We start from the raw sequence: 18,042 nt of genomic DNA, 5'->3' as shown, positions 1-18,042 counted from the left end.
ACAGCATTTAGCTTACGGTAGTCCACGCAAAAACGTATTTCCCCATCTGGTTTGGGAACTAGAACCACTGGAGATGCCCATGCACTTTCAGAGGGGCGGATTACACCCATCTGTAACATATCCTGGATCTCCCGTTCTATAGCAGTTTTAGCTTGAGGAGACACCCGGTAAGGGTGGACCCTAATTGGGTGAGCATTACCTGTGTCAATGGAGTGGTATGCCCGTTCAGTCAGTCCTGGGGTGGCTGAGAACGTTGGCGCGTAGCTAGTGCACAGCTCCTGGATCTGCTGTCGCTGCATACGCCCAAGGGTCATGGAGAGGTTCACCTCTTCCACACCACCAGCACATTTCCCTTCGTAATAAACACCTTCAGGCCACTCAGCGTCGTCTCCTCCCTGGGCTGTAAACTGACAAACCTTTAATTCTCTGGAATAAAAGGGCTTTAGAGAATTAATATGGTACACCTTAGGCTTTCGGTTGGAGGTGGGGAATGCTATGAGATAATTAACAGCTCCCAGGCGCTCCTGGACCGTGAATGGCCCTTCCCACGATGCTTCCATTTTATGGGCCTGGAGCGCCTTTAAGACCATGACCTGGTCCCCTACTTTGAAGGAACGCTCTCTGGCATGTTTATCATACCAGGCTTTTTGCTCTTTTTGAGCATCCTGTAAGTTTTCTTTAGCAAGGGCTAAAGAGGTTCGGAGGGTGTTTTGGAGGTTGGTTACAAAGTCCAGAATATTAGTTCCTGGAGAAGGTGTAAATCCCTCCCATTGCTGCTTCACCAACTGCAATGGCCCCTTAACCTCACGGCCATATACAAGTTCAAATGGGGAAAACCCTAAACTGGGATGTGGTACAGCTCTGTAGGCAAAGAGCAACTGCTGCAATACTAGGTCCCAATCATTGGAGTGCTCATTTACGAATTTACGTATCATGGCCCCCAAAGTTCCATTAAACTTCTCCACCATGCCATTTGTTTGATGATGGTAAGGAGTGGCAACCAAGTGATTTACCCCATGAGCTTCTCAAAGGTTTTTCATAGTTCCTGCCAGGAAATTAGTCCCTGCATCTGTGAGGATGTCGGAGGGCCAACCTACCCTGGCAAAAATGTCTGCTAGTGCCTGGCACACACTTTTAGCCCTGGTGTTGCTTAGAGCTACTGCTTCCGGCCATCGGGTGGCAAAATCCATGAAAGTCAGTATGTACTGCTTTCCTCTGGGTGTCTTGTTCGGAAAAGGACCCAGAATATCCACAGCTACTCGCTGAAATGGAACTTCAATGATGGGGAGTGGCTGGAGAGGAGCTTTGACCTGGTCTTGGGGTTTTCCCACTCTTTGGCACACCTCACAAGACTGGACATAGGTAGAAACATCCTTGCCCATTCCCTCCCAGTGGAATGATCCCCCCAAACAGTCTTTGGTCCTGTTCACCCCAGCATGGCCACTAGGGTGATCATGGGCTAAGCTCAAGAGCTTGGCCCGGTATTTAGTTGGAACTACCAACTGTCTCTGAGGATGCCAGTCTTCCTGGTGTCCCCCAGAAAGAGTTTCCTTGTATAAAAGTCCTCTTTCTACAACAAACCTGGATCGATTAGAAGAGCTGAGAGGCGGTGGGTTGCTCCGTGCCGCCGTCCACGCTCTCTGGAGGCTTTCATCTGCTTCCTGTTCGGTCTGGAACTGTTCCCTTGATGCTGGAGACATCAGTTCCTCATTGGATTGGGGACATAGGGTTGGTCCCTCTGGAAGCGATATAGGGGATGGAGCTGTTTCTGTTGACTGTGAACCACTCTCCGCTGGTGCACTATGTTGGGATTCAGGCTCCGGCTGAGCCTCTTGTGTAGGGTTATCGGCTGCTGCCAGTTCAGGTTCGGTGGGGTCCTCTGGTGTTGAGGTTGCAAGTACTGGATTCAGTGCTGGCACGGGGTCTGGTGTTGGTTGTTTGGCTGGTTCCGGTTCCGGGACTGGTTCCGTCTGGGTCTCTGGGACTGGATCCACTACTGCTGTTGCAGACATTGGCCTGGGGTCCGGGTCCATCACCTCTGACCGGGCCCTGATATAAGTTTCCGGAACAGAGCTAGGCCCCACGGCTTGTTTAGCCTGGCTGCGGGTGACCGTTCCCACCCTCTTGGCCTGCTTCACGTGATTGGCCAAGTCTTCCCCCAACAGCATGGGGATGGGATAATCATCATAGACTGCAAAAGTCCACATTCCTGACCAGCCCTTGTACTGGACAGGCAACTTGGCTGTAGGCAAATTGAAAGAGTTGGACTTGAAGGGTTGAATCGTCACTTGGATCTCTGGGTTGATTAAATTGGGGTCCACTAAGGAAGCATGGATAGTGTCAGCTCCGGTGTCCCTCCACGCGGTGACCTTCTTCCCACCCACACTCACAGTTTCCCTCCGCTCCAAGGGTATCTGGGAGGTATCTGGGCCTGTGGACCTCTGGTGTGATTCCGGTGCAATGAACTGTAATCTGTTGGGGTTCTTGGGGCAGTTGGCCTTTACATGCCCCAGCTCGTTACATTTAAAACATCGTCCAGCTGACGGGTCACCGGGGCGAGGTGGGTTGCTGGAGAACGGGGTGGTGGGACGATAAGGGGTCTGGAGGGTTCTTTGGGAGGTAGGTGGGGCTTTGGGCGGCCCCCGGTAATAGGGTGTGGTCTGGGGTGGTCCCTTCTGGTCTCCGCTCCAACTGCGACCAGTTTTCTTCTTCTCTGCCACCTCCACCCATCTGGCTCCAATCTCTCCTGCCTCGATTACAGTTTTGGGTTTCCCATCTAGGATGTATCTTTCTATTTCCTCAGGAACACCCTCTAAGAATTGTTCCATTTGCATTAGGAAGGGCAAATTTACTGGAGATTCAACACTTGCTCCTGATATCCAGGCATCCCAATGTTTCACAATGTGGTAGGCATGTCGGGTAAATGACATGTCTGGTTTCCACCTTAGGGCTCGGAACCTCCGACGAGACTGCTCGGGTGTTATCCCCATTCTGACTCTCGCCTTGGATTTAAACAGTTCATACTTGTTCATATGTTCTTTAGGCATTTCAGCTGCCACCTCAGCTAAGGGTCCACTGAGCTGCGGCCTCAGCTCTACCATGTATTGGTCAGTAGAGATGTTGTACCCAAGGCAGGCCCTTTCGAAGTTTTCTAAGAAGGCCTCAGTATCATCACCTGCCTTGTAGGTGGGGAACTTTCTGGGATGGGAAGTGGTACCTGGAGAAGGATTGCTAGGGTTTGTTGGTATATTCTGCTGGGCCTTTATCCTCTCCATCTCCTCCACATGCTTCCTTGCCTCCATTTCCCTCTTGTGGGCAGCCTCCTGTACCTCCTTCTCCAGCCACATGAGTTCTATCTGTCTTTCATGTTCCCTTTGTTTTTCCTCAGCCTGAAATTTGGCTAATTCCAGCTGTAGTCGAGCCGAGGATTTGGCCATTCTAACCTCTCTGTTTTTAACTAACTTTACACCCGAGGTTTAGAAATAAACAAACAAAACTTGGCTGTAAAATTTTGCTGTGCTGGAATAGAATACCTATTCTCTGATAGTGATTGTCAGCCTACAGAAAAAAGACAAATCCCTTGTCTCTGCTCTGGGCCCAAATTAAAGCAAAAAACCTCCAACTACTTGGAAACCTGCTTACCCAGCCCAAAGAAAAAAAAATTTCTTTGCAAACCTGTGCTCCTTGTAAAACAAAAAAAAATCAAAATCCTAAAAAAACCCCTGCCACTTTTGTCTCCAGGCAAATGGGTAGAGCACACACCCCCTATTTACTTTTAGGAAGAAAAGAAAAAAAAAACCTCTGGGTTGGAAGACTGTGAATTTCCCTGCAGGAGTTAAGTACCCTGCCTCCAGGCAAAGAAAACCTGCAATTCACAAGATAATCCCCTTTTGTCTCTGCTTGGCCACAAAGCAGAGAAAAAACAATCTGCTTTCAGTTTCAACTGCTTCCTTTCCAAAGGAAAAAAAAATTCTTTTTTAAAATCTGTATTTCTAGTTCAAAAAATCTCAACTGGATCTCAAAATGATTTCAGGTTAATCCCACCACTGTGCCACCATGTCACGGTTCCTCCCCAACTCTGAACTCTAGGGTACAGATGTGGGGACCTGCATGAAAAACCTCCTAAGCTTATCTTTACCAGCTTAGGTCAAAACTTCCCCAAGGTACAAAATATTACACCTTGGACTGGCCGCTACCACCACCAAACTAATACTGGTTACTGGGGAAGAGCTGTTTGGACCCGTCCTTCCCCCCAGAATACTTCCCAAAACCTTGCACCCCACTTCCTGGACAAGGTTTGGTAAAAAGCCTCACCAATTTGCTTAGGTGACTACAGACCCAGACCCTTGGATCTTAAGAACAATGAACAATCCTCCCAACACTTGCACCCCCCCTTTCCTGGGAAATGTTGGATAAAAAGCCTCACCAATTTGCATAGGTGACCACAGACCCAAACCCTTGGATCTGAGAACAATGAAAAAGCATTCAGTGTTTTACAAGAAGACTTTTAATAAAAAATAGAAGTAAATAGAAATAAAGAAATCCCCCCTGTAAAATCAGGATGGTAGATATCTTACAGGGTAATTAGATTCAAAAACATAGAGAACCCCTCTAGGCAAAACCTTAAGTTACAAAAAAGATACACAGACAGAAATAGTTATTCTATTCAGCACAATTCTTTTCTCAGCCATTTAAAGAAATCATAATCTAACACATACCTAGCTAGATTACTTACTAAAAGTTCTAAGACTCCATTCCTGTTCTGTCCCTGGCCAAGACGACTACAGACAGACACAGACCCTTTGTTTCTCTCCCTCCTCCCAGCTTTTGAAAGTATCTTGTCTCCTCATTGGTCATTTTGGTCAGGTGCCAGCGAGGTTAGCTTTAGCTTCTTAACCCTTTACAGGTGAGAGGAGCTTTCCCCTGGCCAGGAGGGATTTCAAAGGGGTTTACCCTTCCCTTTATATTTATGACAGGCTTCAAAGTCACTTAGGAGTGTTAGAACATTTTTACTCAGCATCACTAGGTTTGGCTGCTTGTCCAAAGCTTATCTGGACTTATCCAAACCTCTTTGCTCTAGAAACCAACCTGGAAATTTCAAAATACTCTTATACTCTCATTAATTGCTTTTATGATTTTCCAGTTAAAATACCACAAGAATAGCCTCTCCTGCAGTATTTCAAGACCTTCTCTCAAGCCCAGCCAAAACCTGGAAGTGGAGAACTACAGCACGATTCACATGCTAGGGCATAGGGGATTGGCTGTGTAAATTTGTATACATCATTTTACCCCTCTTTGTTCCCACCTTTTGTCTTGTCTGTTTAGACTTAGCTTTTGTGGCAAAGATTGTCTCTCTCTGTTCGTTTGAATATGTAGCACATTGAAGGCCCATCACAGATTGATCTGGCTCTGTGGCTTCAGCTTCACTTGTGGCTGGTATAGCTCATCTCGCCGGTGAATGGAATTAAAGGGTAGACACGTGACAAGAATCATGTGCTTACACCAGGCCAGCTGGGAGATCAGAGAAAGCTGAGTTCAGCAGGGGAGAGTAGATCTGAAAGCAATTCTAGTGACAGTTAGGGAAGACTGTAAGTAGGGTGACCTGATGTCCTGATTTTATAGGGACACTCCCAGTATTCGGGGCTTTTTCTTATATAGGTGCCTATTACCACCCCCCGCCCCAATTTTCCACACTTGCTATCTGGTCACCCTAAGTCTAAGGAAAGTAGACTTGGGAGTCATTATTTAATTGAGAGCAAAAAAGCTAGTTGGGAAAGGGCTGATGAAGAGCCCTGGATGGACAGTGTATAGAAAAATGCCCTGGGAAGGAGAAGGCAGGGCAGTTTTATATTTTGGGCAAACAGACCAGTTGTTTATGGAACCCTTAGTAGAGGGTGAGCATGGGCATGGGTTCCCCCATATGGCCACCTCTGAGGGAGTACAGTGACCCTTGCATACGAGGGGAATAAGGGACTGATTAAAGCCCAGGAGAAGGCCGAAGACAAGGTCACAGAGGACAGACCTTCAGAGGAAGGGCTGTGCCCAGTGGAAGAACCTGGGGAGAGAGATTTGTTTTTGGGTTTATGTTAGACTTTGAGTTAAACTCCAGAAGGCAAGGACTTTGGGATTTAGGCAGAGGGCTACATCGCTTCAGAGATCTGACAGTGCTGGAAGCCAGTGAACGACTAGTACTAACAGGAAACTGAGGTAAGGGCAAGTTCTGATACCAGATTCAGAGAGATCTTGCTACTGGACCTGATCTTCTTCTGAGCCTTTAGGTGTCAATGGAATACATATAAAATAATAATATGGAGACTTCCACTCCACGCACATCCAAAAAAAAGTTAGCTAAGGGTTGGAGTGACATTTTGCAAAATATATTTTGGGTTCAATTCAAATGCTGGAAAAGGGTAAGGTAAATTCTTATTATATCTTCCCCAGTTAACCCTTCATTAGATATAAGACACTAATATCTGTTATATTCAGTAAAGAATTGACTAGCTCTGTGACAGCCAGAGCAAAGCACACGTTAAGCACAAAAATTCACAAGGAGAAACTAATTGATGGACGTAGGAATGGACTGAAAGCCAATTATGTTTAGCAGAAATATGCCTCTGATATCTTCTACCACAGCTGTATCAATTGCATAGTCAAAGGGTAGAATTTGCGAGATAAGAAGAATAGAGCCCTTAGAATATATGTTCAATGATCAGATTAACTGGCAAATGCTGAGTGCTTTTGAAAATTTTGCTCAGTTTCCTTGTTTTCTTAATGTACCTGTTTGCACTTGTTGATTTGCAAAATTCAGTGCAGTAAAGGCAATTAAAAAGTCCACTTACTTAACACACTATTAACACACATACCATACCACAGACACCTGTTCTAAACAGACAAGAAAACTGTGGTTGATTCCGCTAGCCCTTTGTGGTAACTGCCAGTAAATGATGACTTATAAATGGTGACCAGTTGAAATCCATAATGGCTTTTAGCCATGAATGCATTTAGGTGAAGACCTATTCTAATTCTTCTAATAATGGAAACAAATTCTAACAACTCTCATTTGGAGCCAAGTTTATGTGTTTATTTTCAAAACAAAGGCACAATTTCATAAAGTATCGATACTGCTTTAGCCAAATAATTGTAGACATTCCCCCTCTCCTCCTTCCAAAGATGCCTTATCTGGTTGACTGCAAGAGCAACATTCTTAGATTAATCATCCAAAAGCATCTAGTTGAAAGTAGGAATGTATAATGTCAAAACAAAAGATCACATTTATGGAGCATTCCTTTTCCAAAAGCAGTTTACTACATGTGTTGAAGATAAATTACAGTGATGTGGGAGCCAATTTGTACCCATAAAAATCATTTTACAATGGTCACTTTTTCCTGCTTTTCAGTTAGAGTGGGGGTCTAGGATCTTTTGAAAACATGTCAAGCTGAAGAGAGAGATGCCATTAGATGTGACCAATAATTAAATAGTTCCAGTGATACATGGCATATATGTGTCAAAGATCACCCGTGATCATGCTTCAGGGCTGGTCACTGGCCTGAGTCAGGAAGGAATGTATGAGAAACGTATCAGCTATAGGCCTCTCTCTGACACAGGGAGTCTGTGCTGAGATTGTCTTTGGCGTAGTTGAGGAAGTGTTGCGAGCAAGGTACATCTACACCACATTTCTACTTCCCTGATACTGGGCTAGCCAGAGCTAAAACTGCCCCTGGTATAACTTAGAGCAACCTTAGTATAACTTAGAGGAGCCCTATCTGCGTTCAGGGTCAGGATCTGGCAGAGCACAATGAACTCCTCCACCTCCCATGTCAAAGAACAGAGAAACAGGTGGGATAGAGGTGCCTACACAAGCTTTGTGGCACTCAGTGATTACCCTATAACAGGGGATTCCTGGGATACTTTCTTAAAGTGGCATTCTGGCTGCTTTGTGCTCCTTCGAAACAACCAAAGCCAAGGTCTGAGCCCAGGCTTTTGAAGCAGGTGGGAGGTTTTTCTGTCCCAGTGTGGCAATTTATCACAAAGAGCTTAGTAAAAGGAAGAGAAAAACTCTTCCAGAGACATAGAATTTTCCTGCCTGTATATGTATGAGGCAAGATTTAGCCCCCCCCCCCCCCAAACAAACAAAATCTGCATGCCAAATATCCTTGTGAAACCATTAATTCCAAACTCCAGCTAATTAACACCATCAGCAAATGCCTTGTTTCTTGGCAAAATGCACTGAATTTTTTCGACTTTGTCAGTCTCCACACTATTCAACACACCAGTCCTGTTACATAGTAACAACCCTGGAAATGTTCCCGAACGATGCTGAGCATCCTCATCTTGCAGGGTTGGGCCCCAAACTACTAACACTCCATATTTGGAATCCCTTCAGTAGCTGAAAGATGGTGGTGGTTGTTGCTGCATAGGGTTAGGGAACAGAGAATGGGAAAAAAACCCTGACCTCAACTCGTGTGTGCGAAAATACTTCATGATCTATCTTTTTATAGCTATGTTCCAAGCCCTCATTGTTCCCTGTGAAAAACATTGTGGTCTGGATTAATAGAAATGCTGACATTAATTTAGCTACAGCAAAACAAACTGTGCATCTCATATATAATTATATTCCGTGGTGGACATCAGGGCTTGCTGTTTCTATGTGGCTGTAGGAAATGGGAATTGTTCACTCCAAAGGTAGGGTGCATGCAATGAACAATAATCCTAGAAGAGAGCTATGGAGAAGGGGGTCAAGACACAAAGTAATGGAGGAAAAGAAAGAAGAGGTGAAGCAGTTAAGTTTAGCATCAGGATTACCAATATATGCTGCAGGACTTTTTTTTGTGTCAATCATTGCAGGCTGTGCTTTTACATCGTACACAGCCTTCTTTCTGCAATGACTTTGCTTTTTTCTATGGAAAAAACCTCTTATTAAATAAATCATCTGCCCCCTGTAATCTACTAGTTTGCATGCCATGCTAAACATTAAACCAGATGAAATGGGGCTTAGTTACACACAGTAAGTGGCCAGCATTTTGTGGAGGGTAAATGAGATAGCTGTTTGTTATTTCTAGGGGGGAAAAAATCCTGGACTAAAAAGAAACATCTCTATTAGACAGAGTAGTGTCTTTAAAAAGGTGCATTATGCTTCAGCCAAAAAGTGAAATGGGTGGCAGATTATTTCCAAAGTTAAAAGCAGATGGAGAAACCACAATATAAATTAACTCCTAGCAGCTGTTTAGGCCATTCCTTGGATCATTTATCGGCGTGAGTTTTTTTATATGCTGTATGCTTGGTATGTGTGATGGGGGAAGGGGTTAAATAGAGAGCTTCTGACTGATTTAGCACATGAAGTCCAATGCAAGTTTCTACAACAATGAACATAATGATACTAGAGATAAACCCGTATAACTACTGATTTCTTGTTGTCATTACAGTGTCTCTATCTACTTATCTGGCCTTCAGCACCAGTGTACCTGAGCATTTCACAGTCATTATCCTCATGACAGTCCTTTGAGGAAGGGAAGCATTATCTCCATTTTACAAACAGGATACTGAGGCACAGGCTAGGTTAAGTGACTTGCCCAGAGTTGTACAGAAAGTCTGTGGCTGAGCTAAGACCTGAGCCCACATCCCCTTGCACTTACTCCAGTGTGTGATCTACTAGACCACCATTCCAGTTCCCACATATGTATTTTCCAATATTATCTACAAGATAGATGTAAATAGGTGTAAAGGCGAATAATACATGAGGAACAGGATTGGGATTAAGGTTTTTGGGATAGGCATAAAAATGGTTACGTTCTAAAGACTAGATTATGCAAACTCATACAGGAATATCACACAGGGCCAGACTATGCTCTATAGGCACATCCTTAGGGCATCAGCTCCTGGAGTCATATGTTGAAGGCAGAATCTCAGCTTTCATTTTAAAAAAAAATAAGTTTCTAGCCTACACGGTTGTGAAGAGAAGCTTGAAAATACATCCTGAGTCTATCTGATGCAGGGACACCTGTCCAAAACAATAGCTCAGGGAACTGGGAACTCTCCATACATCTCAATAGGATGTTAACTTCAAAACCCAATTCCCTGGGGCTCTGTCAACACCACTCCAGCAGAGAACACTGTAGGTGGCAGATGAAGAACATAGCAGGCCTAGTTTACCCGCTCCATCAGATGGTCCCGAGCAGCTGGGGTAAATACTGAGGTACTCCCTGCTGCCACCCCTGCTTCCTGGGGCAGGAGGAAGTGGGTATGCCTGCTTCTCCTGATCAGAGCAGGACATGGGGATGGAGCTATGTGAGGCCCTGTGTTGTGGGATGCCTAGAATGGCAAACTGCCATAATCCAGCCCTGTTTACACATGTGAGTAGTCCCAGTGAAAGGAATATTACTGCCTTGACGGAGTGATTCTGCAGGAATTGGCCCCAGGTTAATATATAGCTTGACATATGATGATTACAAACCCTGATGAACAGGGGGAATAGTGGGCCATGGGAGCCAATAATATTATGTAATTTCTTTGTTCGGCAACGCATGCACCATGGAGGTTCTGAGAGTTGATTTTTCATGAGCGTGGGTGCCACAAGTGCTCCTTTCCTTTTTATGTGAGTGACGTTTCTTTAAGGAAAAGTGAGTATTTGTGTGCTTCACAGAAGTGTTTCTAGCAGTATAATGCAATGTGGAGGTTGCTAGGTGTTGGCGTGGCATTTATAGCACTGGTAAGAAATGCTCAGATCTGCGGTAGTTACATCCACGTTGCTGAGAGCGGAATCAGGGCCTACATTGTCATAGGTTCAGCCAGAATGTCAGGGTATGTACTATGCAGTGATATGGTGTAACTACTTTTTCATTATATGACGATAAATTGAGAAATGGGGGGGGGGTATTGAATTCTCATAATTCCAGAGTTCCTCACTCATTCACCACAGAGTTCAGACACATCATGTGCCTTTAATTACCTGAGCACACAGAGCACAGCATCATTCAGCGTGGAGCCCTACAACCCAACCTGAACCCGATGGGACCTGACTGCAAGTGTCTGGTCCAGGGCAGGTTGGGTGGAAAAACCACCAGACCCTTTCGGGCTCGGGTTGGGTCAGCTTGCCTCCTCCGGCTCATGGGGTTGTAGAAGGCTGCATGGCCCGCTCTTGCTGGCCACAGCCACCTTGCTGCGCGAGGTGTGCTGTGGCTGTGGAATGAGTGTGCTGAGGAGCAGCAGTGCCTCTCGCTCTGCAGCACACACAGCACCCCCAGGAGGGGGAAACAGCAGGAGCTGGGCATGCAGCTGCTGGTGTGCACAAACCTCACAGGTAGGCGCTGACTCAGATTTACAGGAAGGATTGAGGTCAGGTCAGAAAATGACTCGACCGTCTGAGGCTTGGACTGCGTCAGGTCTAAAAATTAGGCCCAAGCAGACTCTAATTCAGTGCACAAGAGGCAGAGAGTTGCAAGAAGAGTAAGGATATTTTCTTGTATTTAGGGCACTGGAGAAGAACCCCAGAGAGTTGGTTCTATTCCTGGAATCCCTATGTGATATTGGGCAAGACTGTACTGTGACAGATATGGCAATTTCCTGCAATATCCTTGCAAGACCTTATGGTATTAAGTTTATGTGTTATTGTGCACTGGGATTGTATGTAACTTCTCTATGGAAGAGAGGTGACAAATATTGCAACACCATGCAGGAATTGTTTGGAATTAATGGTTTATTTATGATGGAGTTCTACTCCATGGGAGGTGATGGCTGAGAAGCCTGAAGGCTAGAGTGGGTGCCATTGGAGTACTAGGGAATACAGGTACAGTTGCCCTGAATTGTGATATGTTTATGTCACATATGTTTATAACATAATATGACTGCTTAAGGGGGCCAAATTAACAACGCACAGGCAATCTTCATTCTTGCATTTCTCGACTTGTGAATGCATGACATTTCAATATGAATGCTCTTTCCCTAGATGTTTGTATGCAGTATAATAATATAACTTCTCTCAAACAGTGGGATCCCAAAGTGATTCTCAAATTATATATGCACAACAGGCCAAATCCTAGCTCCATTGAACCCAATAGAAGTTTTGCTATTGATTTTAAGTGTCAGGATTCGGCTCTGTATCAGTGAAATGCATCCAACTCTGGGTCTCAGTAGGCGTCCCATGCTCAGAACAAACATAGAATTCCCCTTCATACATTGTATTTTCCTACCTGACTGATACAGTTTCAGGCAGCAGAGTAATATGGAGTTTGGTCTCTTTTACTGAGAAATTAAGTCTCATCTTACACCTTTTGTCTGCAGTCTAATAAAAGATATTACCTCACCCACCTTCTCTCTCAACTTAAACCTTGTAAGGTGTTGATTAATCATAGTGATGGATGCCAAACAAATTGCCATATGCCAGAGACAGATACTATACTCTATGGGCTATTGGTCTATCCACATTCCTATATTCCTTATTTAAAGCTAGTTCTAGGTAACACTGCACAGCCTAAAGTTCAGGAATATTTTTGCTCTCCTGCTTCTTGCAGTGATTTTTCATTTAGGAACACACACGTTTCCTGTCAATGTTATTTCTATGATGACTTGGTTGAGAGCAGGGCATATTGTTCTCTGAATTTCTTTGTAAAATATTTTATTTAATTAAACTTTTACAACCAACTCTGCTCTATGTCTAATACTTGTAAATTATAAAGAAAAGTCCCTTCGGCATTTATGAGAATTCAGATAATAAAAAACTATAGGCAAAGAGAAACAATGTCATTGAGTCCCAGATAGCTGTTCATTCCTGATATGTATCTTCCACATAATGCTATTTAATGAAATATCTAATTTCTCAGTGTACAAACTAGACTCAATAAAAGGACAGGATGGGAGTACTAATATTTCAAGGGATTATATTACTAAAGTTTCATAAATGGAGCAAATTGTACCATAATTTGAATAATTGTGGTTTAGTTCAAAATTCTGTAAAATATTACACAGGAAATAAAAGTAAAGTTTGATACAATCTAAAAAAAAAAAAAAGCCAGAGAATTTAAAGTTATCCTCAGTTGGTAACATGCTATTGTATGGAAAATTAGTTCATTCTTCCTGTTGTGTACACACACACACACAGAGTGTTTGAAATTATTTCTTTGGTGTGGAAATCTGATGCTATTTATAGTGAGAGCTCTTCTCTGAAAGCAGCATGTTGCTACCAGACACTCCCTAAATCAACCATAGAATGACTGCAAAATGGCTACCACAGAGATTTCATAATTGAGAATTTTAATCTATTCGCTGCAATGCTGTTATGAGACTTGGAAATCACCTTCTAACCTTTCAGCACTGTTGGGTGTGTAAACTATTGTGCTTGCTCTTAGAAAACTTTTGTCTTGCCAAATACACCAGTATTTATGTTAGTTGGCAAATATATTATTCAGTTTACCCATCCCTGACATATTAGGCTTTGTGTAGAATTGTTATCCCTCCCAAGAGCTATAGATGATAGGCAGAAATAAATAGGCATGAGGAAGAAAGAGGAAAGAAAAATAAAAGAAAAAAGATACAAATCCCCCCCAGGATGTTGATGGTGTCTTTCTATTGCCCTTTGTCTTGTAGATCTTTGCTATGAGGGCGGCAAGTTTCAGGATGTGTTTGGAAAATCTGGTTAGGTTCATACATTTTGGGGGTTGGTGTGACGGGTTAGATAATCTCTGGTAAAATAAAGATCCAGTGTCCCACAGGCTTGATATTCCTTATAAATGAATGTGGAAGGGCTTCTTGCAGCCAGGGTCATGAGACTGAATCACAAGTCTGCTAGCACTCAGGCACTCAGTAGATGTCGTGAAAAGGGCTTTTTACAGCAATGTTCTGTGTGAAATTCTGTGGCCTGCGTTGTGCAGGAGGTCAGACTAGATGATCATAATGGTCCCTTCTGACCTAAATATCTATGAATCTTCCCAACTCTCAGGAAGCGAGGGAGGTGGGAAGGTATCCAGATCCTAGGTTAGTCCTATTCAAAGCAAGAACTCCTTTTACAGTTCACAACCCAGCTTTTTTGCTGAGTATTACTGCATTACTTGTCATGACTGAGATCCCTGGGAACACTGGATGGTTCAACTGTTGTAGTTTTACTTTCCAAGGGTAAGTCTTTCCTCCTCACGACTGTATGGATGGATGCACTCGACTGGATGTGGCTGACTCTTTGTTTCTCTGGGTTAGTCTTGCCCATCTGATTCCCATTATTAATGGTATAATTATTAATGGTATCTGATAATGGCATAGCTCACAATTACACCATGGAATGAACCCTGCCTCCAAAAGCATCCTGATCATGGTGGTGTAGAGGCACATGAGAAACGTGTGCTACACAAAACCTCGTATAAAAGCACCCCTTTCCCATGAATAAACGTAGAAAAAAAAACGTGGGGTGAACTAACTACACCAAAATAAACATACTCACAAAATTTCTAGTGACATTTTAAAAGAGTTTATTTTGAATGAGGCAACAAAGAGTAAAAAGCCCATTATTTCAGCTTTTTCTGGGCCTTTTTGGAAGGAGTATCTACAGCGCATTCTAACAGTTGTATATAAACCTGAAAAAAATATGTCCACACGTTCTCTCAGAGATGGAAATATTTTTGAGTGAAGACTCCAGCATTTGAGTTGAAATTTCATATTTTGGTGTTTCTTTCATATGACACCTGACCCCAAGGCCATGGGAGACAATAGTAAAACTCCCTCTGACTCCTATGGTGATCAATGTTGGCAGTAAAACTTGTGAATAATAACGTAGTCATACAATGTGATGAAAAACCTAAAATTTTTCAGTGCAAAAAAAAATCAGAAAAATCCCTAAATTTCTGGGTCACCACATTAGCCCAGAACAATAATTTATTTTTTCCTGAAATTCATGGTCTATTTTTCTAAATAATACTGCTAGATACACGTTTTGTTTATTATTTGTTTTTAACAAAGCATTATATATTTATTTATTAATTTTTATAATTTAGTTGAGGAAACTATCTGACTTTTTTTTTTTTTTACAATGGGAGGAATTTTTCCTTCTTGATTTTAATCCCAGAATTTATTTACTTTCTTCTTTGGTTTGTTTGCAGTGCACATATTCATCTCCTTTTCTTTTTTTTCCAGAGATAACTATGAGGGTAAGTTTTGTGGTTAATTTCTATACTTTGAAATAATTGCATTTGAATTTCCAAGTTGTTCTTTAACAGGCTCACAAATCTGACCTTTATCTGAAACCCTAGCTTTCGAGACTATTTACAAAATTTACTGTATAGTATTGACTTGGTCCAACACACAGTGAAGTCAATGTAAAGGCCTCCATTGTTCCTAATGGATCAGGCTCATGGCCCAAGTAAAACTGGTTATAATGAATAACACCAAAATATAATAAAGAATTCATTTATTGGCTTTTGAAGCACATTAAAATAACCTGCTGTAGATTATTCGGTTTCATTTACAAGTACAAACTCAGACAGTATCTTCCCAAAGTTCCAGTATGTTGATTGCTGTCATCTTTTAAATACAGTGTGACACAAACTTGTGATTTTTGCTCTTCTACATGTCCATTCAGGCTTTTACGTGCTGCTGTATATTTTCCATAATCTGCTGAGTATTCAGTTGCTCATCAGCAAGCTGCTGGTCAATAAATGTTTGCAGTTCTATCCATGTCTTGGAGTCTTGGTCCATGCCTTTCTGAATCAACATGCGTGTTATTTCCAATTTTTTTCTGAGTGCCTCCTCATGTTTTTGGGTCATTTGATAAACTGATTGCCAGTCAAATGGTTTAGGCACATCTATTCTAAGCTCTCCTTGACGAACAGCTATGTATGGCCTTATGCTATCAGTTGTCATTTTCTCAAGATGATGGAGAAGTTCTGTGATGTACTGGAGGAACGTAGAGTACTTTTCTATAGTCAGATCAATTAATTTTTGTGTCGCACTAATTAGCCTTTCATAGGCTTCGCTGAGTTGGTGATAGGCATCTTGTATTTTCACTTTGACTAGTTTGTTATATTCAGCAGAACTCCTTTTGGCAGTTTCAGACCAATATCGGATCTTTTCCTGAGCAGCAGAAGAGAGCTCAATGACTTTCTGTTTTCCTTTTCCATCAGCATCAGTAACCAGATCATAATACCTCTGGCCATGGTTTTCCCCAAATTCTCGTACTTGATCAGTCAGACGTGAAACCAAGTCAGCAGTATCTCCAATGTATTTGGCATGCCAGTCCACTAGAGCATCCATTAGATTCTTTAACCAATCTAGTACCTTGTCTTCCACTTCATAGTATTTGACTGACCACCCAACTAAACTTGGATCAAAATATTCTTCCCGCAGTGCTTTTACATATAGAAGAATCTGATGTAGCTTCTCTGAAATCTCTTGAAATGTCTTCTGGCTAAAGTCTTTTAACTGAGAAAGGTGTGTTTTAATATTCTCTGTTAAGGATCTCAATTTTTCTGCATAGTCTGAGTTGATGGTATCACTGTACATCTGTTGTGCTTGAACTTTAATCTCTTCAAAGTTTTTCGATTGTAAGTTTCTAATAATTTCTTCTATGTTTTGGAAAACTTGCTGCACTAATTGTTTCAGTTGCCTAAGCTTTTCTGCAAAGTCAGCCTCCTGAAGAGTAGCAAATATCTGTCTGGCTTTGTTCTGCAAATGTTTTAGCATTTCTTTAATTTGATCAAGCACTTCACTGCCTTTGAGAATTCTGTCAGATGCAGGAACTTTAACTTCCGTCTCATTGACAAATACAATCAAAACGTTGAAATACTCCTGCATTTTTGAAATGCATAGATCAGTAGCTTTTGCTGCCTCCTCTGTAGCCATTACATAGAGTTCTTCACCGGTGTACTTCTCAGCCAGTCCAGGGACCCGGAATTTTGTGATCTTCAGGAATTCGATGGTTGAGTCAATCAGGTGCTTTATCCTCTTGTGGTATTCCCTTATTACCTCCATTGTAGCATCAAAAATCTTTGCTCTTATTTGCTGGTAGTCAATCTGGTCTGCTTGATCTGCTGCTTCTTGATATAACTGTTTAGCTTTGACTGTCATCTCTTGGTATTTCCCAGTGGCCTGGTAGGCAGCTCTTCTAAGGTGAAGATCTATTTCATCTATTTTTCTTGTGGCTAATTGGTATGTTCTTTCAGCCTTGTTTTGCATGATGTTCTTCAGCTTTAGGGTGGCAGCACTAATTCCCATTCCTGTATGCTCATGGTGGTACTTGTTAATACTGTTATAGAGAGCCTCCGTCATTGTAGGTACCTTTTCTTTTAGACTGCTCAGCATGTCTGTAGCAGCAGCATCGTTCCAGTTAGTTTTGATCTGAATCAGGTCAGGTTTCTTGAATGATATCTCACTTTTTAATATGTCAATTTCATTCTGAGAGGCAGGCTGAAAATCCAAAATGGTATAAGTGAAAAAATAGATTCCAATTCAAACAAATAAAATATTATTACATGCTACTTCTGTTCTAAAAACATGACCCTAAATTATAGAGAGATTTTAGATAGGCATTTTCTTATCTTGCATTCAATTCATTTTAATATAAACTCAGTTTTGTCTATCATGTGTCTGCATGTCTTTAAATGCTGTATTGGATTAAATTCTGTCCTTACACCTAAAAATAGTGGGATAAGAAAGTAAATCAGGGCAGAATTTGGTCTCATTTTTTATAACATCTTTCTGATTCCTTTGTCTTACCTGTTAATTGTATCAAAGCAAGATGCAAGAATTACTTGGTAAGGTGTCAGTTCTGCTCATTCACTAAGCATGTCATACTAGTGTTAAGATTCTATTTAATTATTTTACATGATGAATTGAAAGAGATCTACTGTCTTACTACAAAAGCATTACAAGTCTGTGATCCTCCAGTGCTTTAAATCAACAAGACTACTAGCATAAATGTTACTCAGTATGATTAAGGGTTGCTAAATCAGACCCTAAGAAAGTAAATGCCTTTCCCTGATTTCAATTTTACACAAGTTAAATTGTGAGTTTTATGTGATATCTAAATTAACATATCACAGTCTTGGAATATTAAGTCTCTAATTTTGA

At 42.1% G+C, this 18,042-nt stretch overlaps 1 protein-coding gene across 1 annotated transcript in view; it reads right to left on the bottom strand.

Moving 5' to 3' along the window:
- Positions 1–14,426: 14,426 nt before the first annotated feature.
- Positions 14,427–18,042, bottom strand: part of APOB (apolipoprotein B) — a 50,613-nt gene continuing 46,997 nt past the window's right edge. The window contains exon 29 of the mRNA XM_073335899.2: positions 14,427–17,379. Coding sequence (XP_073192000.2) covers positions 15,553–17,379 — 1,827 coding nt within the window. The 3' untranslated portion in view covers positions 14,427–15,552. The remainder of the gene's footprint in view (positions 17,380–18,042) is intronic.

This window comes from Lepidochelys kempii, chromosome 3, assembly GCF_965140285.1.
Source record: "Lepidochelys kempii isolate rLepKem1 chromosome 3, rLepKem1.hap1, whole genome shotgun sequence".
NCBI classification, from domain to species: Eukaryota; Metazoa; Chordata; order Testudines; family Cheloniidae; genus Lepidochelys; species Lepidochelys kempii.
This window is presented reverse-complemented; position numbering and strand designations above follow the sequence as displayed.